The sequence below is a fragment of the Rhipicephalus microplus genome, chromosome X, assembly GCF_043290135.1.
Source record: "Rhipicephalus microplus isolate Deutch F79 chromosome X, USDA_Rmic, whole genome shotgun sequence".
Lineage (NCBI taxonomy): Eukaryota > Metazoa > Arthropoda > Arachnida > Ixodida > Ixodidae > Rhipicephalus > Rhipicephalus microplus.
The window spans coordinates 150466050-150485017 of record NC_134710.1 but is presented as its reverse complement, the minus strand read 5'-3'; the positions used below and the strand labels follow the sequence as shown (position 1 = coordinate 150485017).

General features: G+C 46.4%; 1 protein-coding gene across 16 annotated transcripts in view; it reads right to left on the bottom strand.

Annotated features, from left to right (window-relative positions):
* Positions 1-1706: 1706 nt before the first annotated feature.
* LOC119177026 (TOX high mobility group box family member 3) overlaps positions 1707-18968 on the bottom strand; it is a 564847-nt gene continuing 547585 nt past the window's right edge. For 12 of the 16 annotated variants that reach the window (XM_075877993.1, XM_075877987.1, XM_037428377.2 and 9 more), the window contains 7 exons: positions 10794-11010; positions 9507-9625; positions 7457-7673; positions 6250-6465; positions 5632-5775; positions 4468-4649; positions 1707-3634 (listed from right to left, as the gene is read on the bottom strand). In XM_075877993.1, coding sequence (XP_075734108.1) covers positions 3571-3634; positions 4468-4649; positions 5632-5775; positions 6250-6465; positions 7457-7673; positions 9507-9625; positions 10794-11010 — 1159 coding nt within the window. In that variant the 3' untranslated portion in view covers positions 1707-3570. The remainder of the gene's footprint in view (positions 3635-4467; positions 4650-5631; positions 5776-6249; positions 6466-7456; positions 7674-9506; positions 9626-10793; positions 11011-18968) is intronic. The other 4 variants (XM_075877997.1, XM_075877989.1, XR_012887049.1 and 1 more) reach the window with 3 other exon arrangements.

Sequence of the window (18968 nt, the reverse complement as noted above, 5' to 3'; positions counted from 1 at the left end):
AGACTAACATCAATCCTCTAAACAATGGATGCAGTGCTCAATAAACCCTTCAAAGATTGCATGCGGGAGCTCAACAATGAGTGGATGCTGGATGACAATCCTAAGACCCCCCCTGGCCACCTATGATGTCCACAGCTCGCGACCGTTTGTAGCTGGGTGTCGTGAGCTTCGAAATCTCTCTCCAAAAAGATTGTGTGCAAGTCTTTCCTCAAATGCTGCATAAGGTATGCTTTGGATGGAACAGAGGACGATGCACTTTGGTATGCAACTAGTGAGAAACAGGTGTTGTTGGACTCAAGTGCGGACGAGTCAAAATGACAGAATTTTGTGGTTTTCTGCCCTTTAGCTACATAGGATTAGTGTCAAAATAAAAAAGAAACGTCACCACAGTGCAGCTGGTTGTGTCGCGTATTTATTAAGGTAAAGATGCGGTGATACTTAGCCATTCTCAGAGATTTAAAGTTCGGGGGGGGGGGGGGGGGGTCGACCTGTATTCTGGGTAGGCACGAAGGCTGAAAAAAGGCTTTTATGAGCACTATAATATACTATAAAAGCCCTTCTTAAACTCTGATTTGTGCTCATATATGAATGTATCCAGACTCTAGTCATCATAAAGGAAAGGCCACCTTTTTGTGATACAAATATGTACAACTCTAATTGCCAGGTGGCGTACCTTTCTCCCCATAAGAAAAATGGGAGCGTGCCTAGCGACACTAACCACTTGACCAACACTTCTATGTGAATAGCTCAGTCTACGACTACTCTTGCACTTAGAACTTCCTAGCAAACTTCAATTGCCTAGTGCTGACAAAAGCTAATATATCTACAGCACAAAAGAAACGAAAAGCTCATTAAGTGTAACACAATGCAAGTGTTCTTACATGAGAAAAATAAAGCATGTGCAACAAAGCCCTGATGATATTTGCTACTGAAGAAAAAGGACCAGCAAACACCAAGACTGCTTACTAATCAATACATACATCTAAGAAATTCATTCAAATTTTGCTATGAAGCATGAGACTCATGCCTCACATATTCCATTGTCTCCCACTTTTATGAGCAGGTATGCCTTAGACATTTTACAAGCTTTTAAATCATTGTTTCTCTAAAGAACACGTCGGGAACCATATACAAGACAATACACAAACAAACAGCAATGTGACACCACATTAAACTGCCCTAATATTTCTTTAATCTAATTTAATTTATTTAAACCACATGCTAGTTAATGCACAAAGAGCACTACTGCTAGCTTATTCCAATAGATACTGTTTTCCCTTGCACAACTTTTGTAAACACGAAGTGGCACTCACTTGGAGAGTTTTTTGGCAGAATCATGGCAGGTGTCACAACCAACTTTCTAACAAACTCGTCTTGTCAACTTAGTTCAGCTTTGAAACATTAACAATTAATTTATCAAAAGTTATCTTGCAAAATTTTGTTTTCATTTAATTTTATGTCAACCACAACACTTCAAGTTGGTAGAGTTGATTGGGATTCATCTTTTATTATTCATGTCGGCCTGCTGACATAAATAATAAAGCTTGTCAGCCTGCTGACACCACGTCACCACTCCACGCATAATGCTCATGCACAAAGTTATCAAAGATAAGCCACCACACGTAGATAAACAAGGTACCACTGTAACAGAATCGATAAGTTATAGCCAAAAGTAAAAGTGAAAAAGTTGGTACGTAAAGACGCACTTGTAGAGTTCCAGTATGTCTTTATTTAGATTAAATAAAACAGTACAAGAACTGACATTTGTAATCATGGAACACTGCTCTCACTCTTAACACTAATACTCTCAATGCATGATGCAACTTTTTGCTTTGTTAGCTAAAGTGTGAATCTGTCAAACTTTTATTTTGTGGTCTGCATGCAATGCCATATAAACCCACTGCTGCTAATCATTTCATATTTTTGCCGTTTCTTGCATGAAAGTTTGCATGCCAGCATCAGCAGACTTGATCACAGTATTGATCGGCACAAGCAACAAGCCTCAAAGAAGGAAATCAAATACTTTGTTTTTCCTTGTTTCCTCCAAAACCCTGATACTGCATTAACACCAAGTCGCATCAAACACATTGCGGACACCTGCTTGATAGCCTCTTCCAAGTTGCTCGAGCAAGACTTCACACCATAAAACATTTCCATGTACTTAAGCATGTACAGTTCATATACAAAATTAAATGCTAGTCACTATTCCACATATCTTCACATAAGATTTTTGTAACAGATTGATGTGCCTGTTATGTACATCATATTTTACAGGATGTTCCCAAAAAGACAAGAGAGAAATGGGGGACAGCCCTTAAAGCAAAACGAAAATTGCAGGATGAGCAACCACATTCGAAAGAGCAGTGGCTGCCAAATTAGCAACCAAATGACCTGCTTGGTGGCACCAACAAAAAAGAGTGAAAGAACCAAGCAGAACAAGATGCAGAAGTAATGCCAAGCAGTAGTTCCCTTCAACCCAGAGCAGTACTGCACAAGTTCCAGGATCACACCTTGCACTAAATATAACAAAGCCTAGACACAGCATTTAAGCAAGGTATGCACACAATTGCGTTAAAACAAACGCAATGTGCAGTGTGTTCGTGACCAACAGGTTTGTTGCCGAGAGCTTTGGCTGAATCTAGACATTGCAGCATTAAATGTGACACACAACTCACTAGAGCGGGGGAACGGGGGACTACACAGGCAGGCATATCTTTACCTTCCACACAGAATATTCAACAACAGGCTTTTTTTATTAGTCTGAACACAGAAAATGGGATTTCATAAAACAACAACTTCATCAAACAAGAAACAATGCAGAAGCTAGGGCAGAAATGAAGGTAGGCAGCACAAGGAGGAAGCAGACAGGTGTCAGCAGCCTTATACAGGTAGCAGCAGTTACAGCAGGATAATACGGGCCTTTGCACACGAGTATGAGCAGATAACAGCGATGATGCAAGTGTCTCTCCACGCACTTCCAATTGCCGCTTCCAATGCTAGTTCATGCAGCACAGCTCTGTCTTGCTCTTCTCCCTGCAGCTCTGCATGGGAGCACTGTCACACAGGCACCCAGGCTGCTGGCTAATGCTAGAACGAAGCACACTTCTCTGTCCACAGTCTTCAAAGCACTGGGATGGCAGTCTCGCTTGCTGCTTGCCACCGCGCCATCACCAAGCTGTGTGTTGGTCGAGGGGAGCATAACAGCTGAACGGAGACCTTTCCCTCCAGTCAGCAGCGCAATGTAGCGGCAGTGTGGAATGCATTTACTAGGAGACCACTCTATATAGACGTAGAACTATCAAATGTTTATACACAGGAAACCACACACTAGTGTATCAGCCTTTCCCAGTGGCCAGATCGCAACAAAGCAAAACAAAACACAAAACGAGCAGCAGCACACACAAAAAAAGAAAGTGCTGGCTAAAGGTGAGGCAACTGTTACAAAAAAAAAAAAAAAAAAATCAGGATACCAGATGTCAAGACCTGGGGTAAGAGTGACCCTTCATCTCTCTCTTAAAAAAATAGGAGGCTGTCAAGCAGAATAGTCTGGATCCGTGCCATGAGCCCAGTTTACTTGACAAAAGTGTTGGTATTGGCAACCTGCCGTTGTGCTACCCAGGCTGTGAAGACATCCCTGGAACAGGAGAAACAATTGCTTACACAATGCAAAACACTGATCGACTTATTACTTAGTATGTGCGTTGCAAGGCAGCCTTTTCCTTCCACCAATGATGATTTGAAAAGAGCTTATATTCAACAAACCAAATACTCTGTGTGTTAATATTTACTTCTCATGGCTACTTCATGGAGAAGACCCTCCAAATAAGAACTACACTGCATGGATCACTGCCTATGTACCCACTGCAAATTTGTATACTTTATAGTAGAGTACCCCTGCATACCTTACATGTAAACTACTTGCACTGGCTGCACACAGAAGGCTTTTAAACTGGCAGTCTAGCACTCATTAGCCAAATGGGGCAGTTGAAAGGGCAGGTATAGAAGCTTTTAGAGTCAATGTGGCCTACCAAGTAAATGATCAGCCCAGAACAATCAAACTTACGATCACCCTTGACTGGACCATGCAACAATTCGTAAAGCCTGTTTAAACATGCACCCATTACTAAAGCTTGTTCAAAATAATGTGGTTTAAATTACACATTACAACCAAGCTAAGTGAAATTATTTCAACTTTAATGAAATGGTGAGTAATTTCACATTAAAGCTACAGCTAACAGCATACCTAAGCATAGCTCATACTATTCTTGCTACCGTATGCGTGCCTCTGTGTGTTCATTGTGCTGATGATCAGCATTTTGGTTTAGCTGTTTGCTTATGATAGACGCTTTATACACATGTTATGTAGCTGTTTTTTCATATCAACTGCTTCCCATTGTTGCTTACAGGTAATTTCAATAAATGCAGAGGTGCAGACACGAGACTACAGTTTCCAAAAAGAATGCTCACCTGCAGTGTGAGACGACACACTCGCTGCTGCAGTACTCTCGGTCCCAGTCGTGCGACTCAATGGCTGGGTTGGGGCAGCCGTTGCGGATGCATCGCTGGTGGGAGGCTCCTCCAGGCATAGGCCCCTGCTGGTCCATCATGCCCCCACCACTGGAAGCTGGGCTGGACAGCGAGGGTGGAGGCTGCAGATTTCAACCGGCGCAACACCCCTCAAAAGGCGTGCCACAACGACTACACGCGCCTCGGGGGTTTCCAGCCGTCCACGCCGCAGCAGCTCCACTCAACGCGTCAGCGTGATGAGGGGCGGCTAGCGGCGCCACGCCTCCTCCCACCCGTGCACGCACACATGCATCAGGCACCCAGGTAGCAGGAACCAAGAAGCATGCTGTTTTCGTTTATATTTAACCACAAAAAATGCAAGCATACAAAACAAAATTGTTCTTCATGAATACAAGCCACCATTTTTAGTATTCCAAAGCAGATTTCGCACGTAGGCTTGAAACTGTGTCGATAAGCAAATGTCCTTTTCATTTTTCACCGTAAGAACCAACATATTATGCAGTCAATTATAAGAGAGGCAGTGGCCACTGTTTTGGTATAGCAGCCTGCCAACAAACACTAAAAGCTGATTGCATTTTAATCGTCATTTTAAGCATAATTTGCGGATGCCTTTTGATAAGAAGACATTAAGTTAAACGGTACACACCTATCACTCCTAATGAGGGCCAATAAAAAGCTGGCATTAGTCTGCACTGCACGATCACCACATGAACAGGGTTTTATCTTACTGCAACATGAGAAAATGTGGGTGTATATGTATTTGAGCACGTTCCAATGCAAGAGTCCCAATTTCTAAGTCTTAATCTGGTCTAGCCATTACCTTCAATAAAGCTATTGCGTAACTAATTTTCAAACAAATTTTTACAGAGACCAGAAGCATACACAAGCTCATGAACATAAAAAGAGGGAACATAGCCAAGATCACAACAGAAAGTTGAACAAAAACCAAAAGAGGCCACGAGAAATGAAAATCCACGACTATGAAGTTCAAGAGCAACACACATGCAAGCAGAACGGCTCACAAACAAACAAGCCTTCATAGGGTGGCACGCAGTTGCAGCCATAGAGCCTTGGGTTGCATATCAACATCTGAAGTATACTCACCGCTGACATCAGGTCAGCAGTGTAGGATGGAGCGACCACTGGGGCAGAAGCCATCATCATCTGCTGGGGTGGAGAATGCTGTTGCATCATGGTCTGCTGAAGTGGCTGCTGCGGCATCATGGAGGGACTCTGTGCCATCGGGTGCTTGAGAGAAAAACACATAACCAGCATGCCCAGTCAGCAATAGCAGTCGATTCAGGAAAGTCTTTCTACAATTACAACTGATAAATATCACTGCTTTTGTTTTGTGGTATATACTGTTGCATTCTTCAGAGAGAAAAATAAAAGTATATACTACGGAAAAAGAAAAAAAAAAAGATGGCTTATAAATAGAGGAACGATTCTCTGGACTAAAGGGCCTATATGAAGAGCGGCATATGTTAAAAAAAAAAGGGAAGGAAAGAAGGAGTAATGAAATATCATGACCGAACTTTAATAATACCATGCAGTAGAATCTACAATTAATGCACTTAGAGAAAAGACTACACATATGAAAAGCTAAAAGTGAAGGTTTAAGGACTGTTAATCAGTTACAGTGCAGAAGCCCTCAACTGGAAAAGCACTGAGCCACAGCGCCATTTCACAAGGAAGAGTTTCATTCAGAAAATGAGTGCTTACCATGTTGGGCCATACCTGCTGCTGTGCATTAAGCATGCCCTGGGGTGGGCTCATGGCCATGTACTGATTATGTGGGGAGCCCCCTTCCATGAGCGAGGTCAGCAATGGGCTCTTCTTCTGCAGGGGTGACAGGCTCCCCTGGGGTGGTGAGGGCACGGCACTTGACGAACTGACTGGCCCACTCGCGTACAGCGTGTCCGAATGGTCAGCGGCGGCCTGCCACAAATTATTCAATCTGTCTTCTTGCCATTTCTATGTAGCAAGTTTACAAGTCATAAAGGAGCACTTTAGTGCATTTATATGTATGCCACCTGAATAATTCAGCCGCAGCAGCCATGTTATAACCACCACCAATACATAAATTCCCACCCTGAATTAACAAAGTGACACTTTAGCAACAAGTGTGATGTTAATGCATGTCAAATCGCTGCTGATCATTATAATTTGCAGATTTTAGTACAGCAAGGGCCAGGTCTGGCTATAGAGTGCTGAGTGAGTTATCAAACTTCAATGAAATGGTGAATTACCAATAGTAGATCAAATATGGTTGTAGGCCTAAGGAACAGTTGCAATAATGTGTGCAATAAACATATAATTCTGAAAACAACTGCTGACGGACGATATGAACAAAGAGATGGGCCACAACTCAATAACTAATGCCTCTCGGCAGCACCAATTCATCGCCAGAGCTATTTCATGCAAGGGCATAGAGATATATGCTATACGAGAAGCTACCATTGCAACAGCGGCCACACCAGAGACTTGAGATTGTGCTATAAATTTCTTTCTATCGGCCATTCCATGCGCTAGCCGCACAGACGCAACGCACGTGCGAGCACACCTGCCGCACCTAAGCTGGAGATGAAAGAGCGTCACCAATTGGCTTATTAGTCCCCCGCTTGCGTGCCCCAGGGGTCACAGCACGTGTGTTGCAGCTGTGCGGGTAGCACGTCGAAGCACGGGTAGCACGGGTAGCACGTGAGCCAGCACAGAATATTTGTGAACAACAGGGCCTACATTCATTTGTAAATGCAGGCCCCGTTCCGATCCTTCGCGGAGCGCGCAGCACAGTGACAGCGAAAGCCGTAGGAGCGGTATTCGCGTTTCATGTCGCACCTCATGGGACGCAGTTTTTTTTTTTTAGAAGTTAGGGGCCACTAAAGCATTAAGAGGGCATGTGACAAACGCCAAAGGAATGACCTCATACCTTAGAGACAAGGCTCGCCCGGTAGGCAGCCAGGGCCTTCAAGTATTCCTTTTTGGCAGCTTCGGTCTTCTTCTTGTATACGTTCTTGTGGTCTGCCTCGAGGCCGTCCCACATGGATGCCACTATTTTGGAGACTTCGCCAAAACTGGCATTGGGATTCTGACCCTTGATGGCCGCTTGGGTGTCCCGGAAGAACAGGGCATACGCCGATACTGGCCTGCAGAAAACACAAGTCGCTGTCAGCTCGCACTCTGACGCCCCTGCTGTCCGCATAAATTAATGAAGAAACGCTGTTTGGGACCAATTTTATTGATGAATCGGGATAGAGAACCTAGAATTAACATACCCATGAGCAATTCTATTTGTGTGAGTAACCTCCAAGGTCCACAAGAGCCATAGCATGCTTTGAATCTCTTGCCTATTGCCTGCATTTCTAAAGCAGTGCTAAAGCTCACCACAGAGGAAGTGGGAAATAACCTATGCGGGTGCATTGCGACGCGCAGCCAACATTTGTAACAAGCGTTTTACACTGGCATTTGGAAGGCTATCGAACCGATGGCCTATTGACTGAACTGTCAATCAAGCACGAGTTGCCACACGGGCGGTTTCGAAGCCCACTAAGTCAATAGTCTATCGACTCAACGGGGCACCCCACCACATTCTTGATACCTCGATGGCCCCGGAGCGGCCCCTGAGCAACGGTAGCGAAAAGAGTGCGAGCATGCCCTCTTGTTCACAGTGCGCTCCACAATGCGCTGGTACACACGATTTTTAAAAAAAAGGAATCTAAAAAAGTACGCCTTAGCAGCATATGTGAGCGTTGTGAATTATTTAACCGAGTATTTTTGGCACTTGAAATGTGCGACCAGAACACACTCTCGACAGCAGTTACATGCTTCTCTTCAGCATGCTGGTTTGCTGCCACAGTTTCGTAGCTAAACAACTTAAAAGCTAAATATAGGTTCATAATTACGAACAATTTATTGAAATATTTAAACATCAACAGACATCCTTGGGTATTCAAGAAAACTTGAAATATTTAACTTTTGGTTGCATGACTACGAAAATAAGGACCTGTAGCGCCGCACAATATTTACGTTATAAGCCTGAACCACTCAACGGCCGTTCAAAACTGCCGTGTAGCTGCGCGACAAGGCCACCGAGTCGACAGAGTTCACTGGATGGTTTTTCAAAAGGGCCCATGCGACACAGGTGAAAGTGAACTTTCTGCGAAGCAAGCCCTGCCGCCCCTTCCCTCTGAAAAGATCGGTCCTACATTCAACTTTGCGCTTCCCGGACATAGTGATTCGTTTCTAGTCTATTTAATTGCAGCAGGTACTTTACCAACTGCTCCATGCGTGCTCTCTCTCCGATGTACATGTGTGACTTCAGTCACCCATTTTAACGTACACGTTCATTGTCCTCGTGACAGAGTATGAGCCGGCAGCCACACCCAGCCGGTATATTATATATATATCTTTTCAACAGCAGTACAAAACCTGGCCCAGCACATCACGTCGAGGCAACTTTTTCGGTTTCCAATAGTGTTATGTAACGAATGCTCTCTCGTCATTATTTCTTTCATCCGTGCTCACCACGCCCACAGCTGGCGTTACGACTCCTGCAGCGACAGCTCTGCCATTTGGCGCAAGGGTTATAAGCGAGCTGCCGCGCAGCGTCGTCGCAACGGTAAGGTTCCCACGATCTCTCGTGGTGGTGGTAGTGGTTGTAAGGAAGAAAAAAAAGGCACCTAATTTCTGTCTGCCTATAGGCGACACGTATCTACGCCGGAGAAATGCCCCCTCTACATACCAAGGCTTGTGCGTGAACCGCGCGTGGTTTAAAATTAGCCTGGGTCGCACATACATAACATGCGGCCACGGGGAAAAAATTAACAGTAGCCATAAGGCATATTATTTCTGCAAATCAGCGCTAAACTGCAAAGCTATATTAGCCAACAAAAGAAGGCTGTCAGGCGGGGCAACGCGTTCTGCCTAAGTGGCCGGCCCTTGGCCCAATGGGAGCAGGATGCGTTGTAGGGGACACCAACTTTTGGGGTTCGTTGGGATCCCTCTTCTTCTTCTTTTTTGGCATCTTGGCCTTCTTGGCTGTCTTGCCTCCGTTGTCCATGAGCGGCTCGGGAGAGGGCCGTTTCACGCCCCCGACCAACTGCGCACAGAAGAGGGCCCATTTTGAGCGCACAGTAACGAAACAAGACATACGTTTATAGACAGTACATACACGGACCGCTCCATAATTGAATTTAATGATGAGCTCTTATGTTGATGAAACACCTCCAGGCGCAAAGATAAACAATAAAATAAAACGAACAAAAAAAAATGTACGCTTATACGCTTCCGCTGCGAAAACAAGGCTTGAACAACCAAAGCAATCTCGCAATAGCGGTGCAGTGCCTTCATGCCGCATGCCTGAAGCCACCTGTCCCGTGAGATGGAGTCGTGCAGCATCCGGGCCTTTAAATGATTTGAAGAGCTGCCGATGCAGATTATGGCCACTCTGTCAATAGTCGCTGCCTCAGCTGCCGACAGCAGAGTACAAAGGAGGGCACAGCAACCGCGCAATGTTAGGTCAAAAGGGGAGAAAATGATTTGCTCCTCCTAGTAATCTTCGCAGCAGCTGAATGAATGCTTCCTCAATAGAACGTTCGTCGAAATCCATGGATAGCACAAAACATGACTTATTTGATGCCCAGCTAGCAACACGTTCGATTGTACAGCTGTCAGTCCCGTAAATACCTGGCGCATCACCGCAGTGAGCGAGAAAGTGCCGTTTTAGCAGCAATGCACGTGCTATGCACAGGACGGCACAGAGCCCTACCTCCATTTGTGAATGCCAATGACCACAAAATGATGTTAGAAAAAGTGTGCATCAATTAAAGTAAGAGGCTCATCTTCAATGTTCAACACATGCAGAAAAATGCGAGTATGGTAGGAAAATAAACAAGAAATTTTAATTAACATCTCCAGTAAAAATAACACGGAGGTGTCTGTTACACAAAAACAGCTCACACGATATTTATTACATCAGGGGGCAAAAAAAAGAAAACAAAATAAAGCGCGAAGCGCTGCTGCGCCCTCCAGACAGCTGGCTGGCTCCACGAACTGCATGCGAGGCTTTCAGTGCAAAACTACAGAGAGGACAGTAATAATTTAAAAAACAAAAGAGAAACAGAACAATATCTAAAATACAAGATATAGACGCTATCAAAACGGCTGCTCCCTTTTGACTGTTTTTTTATGTAACTCGCTCCATGTCATGTATGCCCGTCCGTGGGCCGACATATAAGCGAGCATCGACCATTAAAACAATTACGCACCTGGGACAGAGGCGTGCTGTCATCACTATCCTCACTGGTGGTCTCCTGACCCGGCGAAGTGTGATTCGAGCCAGGAGGTGATCCACTACCAGCAGACCCCGCCCTGGGCGCTGGCCCACGCAGCATGCTGGGAGGGCCCATCAGGGCACCTTGAGGCGGAGGTGCCGCCGGTGGCGACGGGTATTGGCTCATGTATGGACCATCGTACGACGATACACTGCGAAAGCGGGCGCCATGGTTACATTCTCTGACGCTGCCTCCAGCCCTGCGCAGGGCGCTATAGGGCTGCAGTAAACATGCCAGCAGTGGGCTCGACAGACGCTCCAGTTTATCTTCACTCGAATGCATGTCCGACTTTAGGACTAACAGCGCTCGATGAAGGGAACCTAAGGCAATCGTATAACGTCTTCCTTAAGCCGAACAAAGAGCCTTCTCAATGGTGGATAATTTAGAGCTGCTCGTTATACGGCGAAGTGTGGCGCCTCAGGCTTCAGCAGATGCACAAGCTCGCAATCCCGCCGCATAACAGTGATGTGTTTGAGGCATAACTTACGACATCGAAAAAAATATGAGAAAGGGCTGTATATCATCCCTGACTAGCAGAAATTATCGTTTATTTTGTTTTCAAGAGCAGCTGAAAGGGCGAAATATACGAAAAGTTGTAAGAAAATAGCTGCACCTCTGACAGTCACACTTCGTTTTACTTTTGTTTGGTGTGAAACTCGGCGGACATCACGCGTTTGGCTTCCGAAATTAAACATGGCGCTTGCAGTGCAGAAAAAACATAACACTTGATATTCGTAGTTCTTACGTATACCAATTGTCGGGCCTTCCTTTTTCTTTTCTTTTATGTATCCATATGGAAAATATTCTGCATACCAAATTTTCACACGCTTCTGGGCGTAACCATTATTAGACTCATAGTTCACAGAACAAATTTCCGAGGATGAGCTCTTCATTATGGCACAAAAACTATAGGTCAAGAATCGGGTTGTTGGTCGCATAAAAATCTGACATATCTAAATGTTCAAGATAACGCAATAAATATTTTACAAGAATTCCAAGGAAAACACTGGCTCAAAACTGCCACCAAGGGGTGGGGGCGGGCGCAGAAAGGCACCACACCCTGACCTGACTTCACTCTCTGCTAACGGCCCAGGGTGCCCTTACATACACTGCCGAATATCTTCATTATGTGAAATTTCGCAATGGCGGGACTTTAACCGATCAGAGAAGTCATAGATGCACTCTGGGCCAACCAAAGTTGACTAGTGGCGGAATTCGTCAACATGGCGAAATTTGGCAGTGTGCAGAATACCAACGCCTTGTAGTACCACCAGCATCGGTCGCAAGAGATACGAAGAAAATAAGACGCACACGTCTCCACCTAATAAATATTTTAATTGTTTCCATTTGATTTATTATTTCACCATATATTCATTTGCATAACAGTCCATCCTTCCTTTTATGCATCATTTAAAGTATAGTATAGCTTCTTCGATCTTTGTTCATGCATTTACGTTATAACGATACAGCACATTCTGTTTTGGTATATGTGCCGACGGTGCGGATAAATAAAATAATTTTAAAAACTACTGGGTGGCCGATACCCTCGCGAATATATGAGTCAGCTTTGCTAGGGTACTACAACGACTACAAATCTGTGTTCTTCCGTCCCCTACGCTTTGTGTTCTATCACTGCTGTCACATGTCTAAAACTTCAATGTTCGGTGCTGTTGACACCGTGCAGTATATAGAGTGTTCCGCATGCGACAGCTGCGCCAGAACGCATAGCCTAGCCAACTGAATAAGCAAGACAGAGCCACCATCGGACTAGATGCAAACGCGACTCACGAGTGTCTCACCTAGTCAGTCCACGATATGGTAGACGATGGCCGAATACGGTAGCTCGGGAGCGCGCGTTTCGTTTTGAGATGCCCCCGCCGTGGTGGTCTAGTGGCTAAGGTACTCGGCTGCAGACCCGCAGGTCGCGGGTTCGTATCCCGGCTGCGGCGGCTGCATTTCCGATGGAGGCGGAAATGTTGTAGGCTCGTGTGCTCAGATTTGGGTGCACGTTAAAGAACCCCAGGTGGTCGAAATTTCCGGGTCCCTCCACTACGGCGTCTCTCATAATCATATGGTGGTTTTGGGACCCCACATATCAATCAATCTATCAATCAATCGTTTTGAAATGTGTTCTCCAGACGGGAAGTGGAAGGGGGAAAAGCTTTATTGGGCGATCGAGTTTACACCCCTTGAAGAACCCGGGGGGGGGGGGGGGGGAAGTGATTTTAAATGAGAAAAAAAAGAGAAAAGTGAGCCCCGTAACTCTCTCTCAGGGGGACGACACCTCAACAGTAGCTGAAGAGGGATGGGGGTAGAGAAGGGTTTAAAAGTATATGATTAAAAGGTAGAGAGATAGAGAGGAAGGACAGAGCGAGGCGCAGGGACAGCGAACGACGGAAGTAGGGAGAAAGACGGGAAAGATGGACACGGTCGCAGGAGTCCAAGGACGGGGTACCACTGGTGAGAGCTCCTATCGGCGCTAGATGTGGACCCCGGCCCACCGTACGCCGTAAACGCATGTGTCCAGACCGCGTAGGGCAATGATAGAGGTTCACAGAGCGAAGAAGCTGTGTGTCCCGCTGGACTTGGCAGGGGACATGAGAGCACCCCACGTTTTCTTCCCTCCTTGTGGCAGATATTGGCGAGACTGAGCCACAAAACGATTAAGGCCCTTAGATAAAGAGTTTCTTGAAAACTTTTTTAGCTAGGAACCTTATAATCAATAAAAACTGCGCCCCATCTCCCAGAAGGGAACCCTGATGGGATGCGAAGCAGCAGCCTTGCGCATGGTGTTGACCCGGTTGAAATGGGCGTCGATGCGGGTGCTGGAAGAACGGTTTGAAGCAAACTCGGTGTAGCGTTTACTCGAGTAAACGTTTGTTAGAAACGCAAAGACAGGGGACGCGTTGAAGACGCTTGCGCTCGGCTTTTTTGGCTCGCGTCTCGTCAGTGTTACCCGCGCGCCGTCTGTATTCTCGAACACGATCGGTGTTCTTGACTCGTGCTTCGTCAGTGTCGCCGATCTTCCACTGCCGACGCTTGCGTTCGGCTTCCCTGGCTCACGCCTCGTCAGTGTTGACGTCGCCATTCGCGAACGCGATCAGCTTCGCTAACCCTTGCAACGCCAGCGACAGCCGAGAAAGGTGCGCGCACACTAGCAGGAAGCATGCCGCGATGGCTTCCCGCCCATCGGCGCGATCGCGCGACAAGCAGCGGGGCGCTTTCCATTGTCGGCGCCGCGAGATTCTCAAGGCGCGCACACCCGCCGGCTCGCGGCTTCTTCTCGCCGACAGATCGAGAGAGGTACCGCGGGTGAGGTGATGCTCACGTAAGGAGTGGGCTCGAGCGTTGCGAGTGGTGGAGTGGGTAAAGCGAAGGGGATGGAGGGGGCGGTATTCTTTAGAGAAAAAAGATTGGAAGGTAAGGAAATGGGGTGTGGAGTGCACGATAACTGCCTCTCATGTGAGGACACGTTAACCGATACACTTAGTGAAGAAAAGAAAGTAGGCCAACTAGAGTGATGGGAGGAGGACACGCTTCACCGTGGCGAGCGGCTTATAAAAGTCGCTCGGTCAAGCTGGTGTCCTCAAGAAAGTCAAGTAAGGCCGCAAGGGCAGAGCGGCGATGGTACTCGTAGCCGGTGTGGTGTAGGAGGTCCTGCAGGGTCGCACATGGCAGTCCGACGAGACGCAGGGAGTTTTAGTGCTGGGTACCCAAGCGGCTTGCGTACGCAGGACGTTGGGGCGGCTGTATTGCGCATGCGCGAAACCCCAAACAGATGCGTCGCAAGATCACTGGGGCGATGGGGCCATCCGTCTGCGCGGTCCACCTTCGCAAGAACTCACGGTATCCGCACTGCGGATACTTTAGCCGTCGAGTTAAAATAAGCCAAAGTGCGAGCACTTATAGCGATTACACGGTTTCAGCCAGATTTCCAAAGCTAGAAGGGTCTGGAACATAGAAACTAAAAGGCATATGCCAGGCCCCGACCAGCTGAATAGGTGGCGTCATCTAGCGCGGCCATAGTGAAACAGACAACCACAACTTTGTTATTGCAGAAACATTGTGCATTGTGCATCTGGTGCAAAAACTGCGCAGCGACAATATTACAAATGAGTAACCTTTTTATTCATTTTCATCTCAAAAACATTCCGCGTAAGATAACATGTTCATGACTGCGGTTGCACGTAGTGTCCCAAGATGTCGACACTTTCGTTAAAATAACCTTGTATTTTTCACTTTTTTGCGTATACTAGATTACTGTACACAATAAAATAGTGTCCTGATCACTATGTATGTTTAATTTAACATTTTAAATCATAAAAAGACTTAAATAATATTTACGCGACAAGATGCTATGGCTCTGCGAGCGCATGTGAACTTCGTGCGGCTTGCGTTTGCGTGCGTGCCACCGTGGCGCCAACTAAACGGCATTCCCGTTGGGTATGGGTTGGGCACGCAACGCCCCGCGCTCCCAAGCCCGCAACGCCCCAAGAGAATGCGTACCCAGCACTAAAACTCCCTGGTACCTCTTCACAAGCCGCTTGCACGCTTCACAGTGAGCAGGAACTCGCACAAGAGGTGGGACAGCATTTACGACCCACTGCAGTCAGCGCAGTTCGAAGAGCTCGCGCCGCGCAGATGATGCTTCCGTTCAGATGGCCACACGGAGCCGGTCCTAGGGGCTAGGAGGAGCCCTCACTCGCGGTGGGTGAAACCAGTCGCTGGCATGGGAGGAGGGGGCGTCCGGCGGCAACCCGAGCATCGGGATGCTCGCGCCTCGCGCGTTGGCTCCCCGCAAAGGTCGGAGCGGACACGTGGCGAGCGGGCGGCAGGCGAGGGAGATAGGCGTCACCACACAATGCTAGGATGGCGTGCACCACTCCAACACCTGCGACAGTGGTGCCGACGGAGGGACAGCGTTACACAGGCTAGTCAAAGCGCTGCTTCGCATCTAAAAGCTCCGAAGCGCCTTTTGGTAGGTGTACGATGCTTATTTGCACCACGTTCCACACGCGACAGCAGCGCTACCACCACGACCTGCTCGTGGCTACAACATACAGCCTAGCGAGAGGACGACACACATTTTTGTGTTGCAAGCGCAAGAGGCGAACTGTGTAATGTTCTTGCGTGACTGTGATTAAGCCGGATGCAGCACCGCAGGAAGAACCCGTCAGTAGGAGAAACTGTGCATCGAAACAGGGTGGGATTGTGAGAGATTTTTATCGAGCTTAATGCGCTATGTCTATTTACTATGACATGTGCTTCACTGTATATTTTGATTCTATTGCCCCATCGAACGTTTTTTTTCTTTCCCATCCATCAGACCTACACTGCGTCAAACCTAACTACTGCGACTCAATTTAGCAAGCGAAGTGGAAGGATTGCGCAAGATGACCACCCCGACCATATAATCAACCTCTTGATCAACAAACCCTTTACAAAGCATACGAAAGAGCATAGAGTTTCCTACAATAGTTATTGTAGTAAACTCCATGGAATAAAGAAAGGTGTGTATATACTAAGATGACACTTAGTTTGTCTATGTCGACTTTGCGCTTACATGTTGTAGAGCCTCATAGATCGCAACGGCATGCAATCTCAACGGTGAGCGATTTCGGGAGCTATGCGCCAGTTTGCGAGTTCTCTATTCAAATTACTAAAGTGAAATCTGGTGTTACTGTTCTTCAGCACATAATTTAGCGATGAATGATGGGCTGTTTATGGATTTGTCTTTATTGTGTAGCTTCATCAGGAAAGCAAGCTGCAGTGTTTTTGTTTCGTTTTGATGTGGTGTCATTGGACTTGTACTACAACACGTGTGAGTACACATATGAATATTGCATAGTACAAAACTCTGCTGTGTGGTTCAATTATGTTGCAAGTTCACTGCACAGAAATTTAACACATACCACACTCATATAATGACCCCCTTCCCCCCCTCCAAAAAAACACACATACTTCTAAGGTAAGAAAAAAAAGTTTTGCCCAATATCAGCCGCAATATGCAGGACGACCACCCTTCAGAAAGTGCCTATGAGGTAATAAGTTTCGGCGACAAAGGGAGCGATAACGCGAACGGGTACGTTGAAGAGTGAGGTGCTATATATATATTCAAGTTGGAGTACTCAATATTTCATGCAAGTGCAACGTCTAGACAGCATTGACTTTGTTTTCACTAGAAGTGCATTGTTGGACACTATTACATTCTCGTGGTCCATGCCCAGAGTTTAACTGCCTAAGGAAAAGCCGCATGCTCCAACAGAACCTTGGAAAGCGTCTGTCGCTGAACAATAACTATTAGCTCTTCGACACTCGTATGACGTAGCACGAGGATTTCAGAGCCTTTTAAGGTTAAAATGTGACAGTACAGTGCACGGAAGCGATATAGCGCTAACAATACAGTACACACAGCATGTGACTTACACAGAAGCAACACAAGGCTTTCGGCAAAAATGTAAAATGACCTTGCTATAGTACAAGTCGTACGATCTGTGGTGGGTGAATGATGGTATTTTAATGGTCGACCAGCAACAATAGCTTTGAATACTGCGGCCGCACAGCCGCGCTAATATGACTGCCACCGCAACAAAAGCTCCTGCTTGCTGCGCGTTCGCAGCGCACGCTGTGTCAAGGCTCCGACTGCTGGCTGAAACAAGACTACTGAGAGGTGCCACTCGGTCACCAGCAGATGTGGCGGCGGCAAAGTGGCTTCCTCGGCTAAACTTCGACACACCAACTCATTCATCCGTCAAGGTTCAGTATCTCGGAAATGGAACCACGATTTACGCGGCAGCAGCTCGTGCCCAGACGGTTGATATAGGCAGGAAAATTACGCGATCAGGCCAAGTCAGCGTGACGCGGATGCCTGGGAATCTGTCAGCGGAGTTAGTGTAGAGTTAGTGCAGAAGAAATCCTATACACCAAAACACACAAATGTGCCCACCCTGTAAGAGTGCAGAATGGGAAGTGGGATAACCATGGTACATCGGTTGCGTCGGCACTTTAAGGATACAAAAGCACGAAAAGTGCACTGTGTGAGAAGCAGCTAGCTGACTTACGGAAAAATGAACATCTGTCGCTTTCTCTCCAAACAAACGCGCGTTTGTGTGTGCGTGTGTGTGTGTGTTGAACGCAAGGTCAAAGGTGTCCGGTGTTTTTAAAGCGGCAGGCGTGCTGTGTGACGTAAGCTGAGGTGGGATAAAGGAACCGTGCAAAAAATACGATGTGGAAATCTGCTGTGGAGGGAGGCGTGTGGCCGGCAGGAAAAGGAGGGCGCATTAGTTGCGAGGCACTTCGAAATGGACGTTTCGCAAAAGGGGCGTAGCCAGGAAAGCAATACAACTGAGAAGAAGAAAGATAGCATGGTTAGGGAGGAAAAAAAAAAGAAGTAAAAAGTTGCATCGCAGTGAGCGCGCCAGCGAGAGTTGTCGAATGTTCCGTGTGAGTTGCATTCAACAAGACAGAGAATACCGGCGTTGCCTTAATGAATAGAAAATGACGTCAAACGCCGACAAAGTAAGGACTAAGGCGTGTACAGTGCCAATACAGGGGCCACACCATGCAATCACGTGAGCCGAAACGAGACAACGGTACAGTGAAGCAGAGAAGGCAGCGATGAGAGCTTAGGACAAAAATAAATAAATATGGAAATAAGTAAACAAATAGATAAATAAGAAAGGAAGATAAAAGGTAAGTCCACTGACATGCCTTAGCTAGTACTCTCCGCGTTTCCTATGCCCCTTATAAAACGCCAAGTCCTATGAAAAACACTTAAACGACCGAGCCAGTTATCCTTAGACCCCAATATTTATATATTAAAAAGATTGACAGATATGGAAAAAAAAAGAAGTAATGATATTTTACAGTCCCCACAAAGTCTTACAAATTACACCAACTACATCCCGGTGCTCGAAGAGATAGTCTGGAGACAAGCCGTCAGCGGTGTCATGTTTTTCCGCAAGTGGAAAACACAACAATGACTTCTGCAAAGACAACTAGAACCTTATCTAGAACCTTATATATCCCTTTTTTTCATGCATACTCAACTCGCACCAAAAGAACAGAACTCGAGTTAATTATCCTGATGTGCAGCAGCTGCTGTCGCAT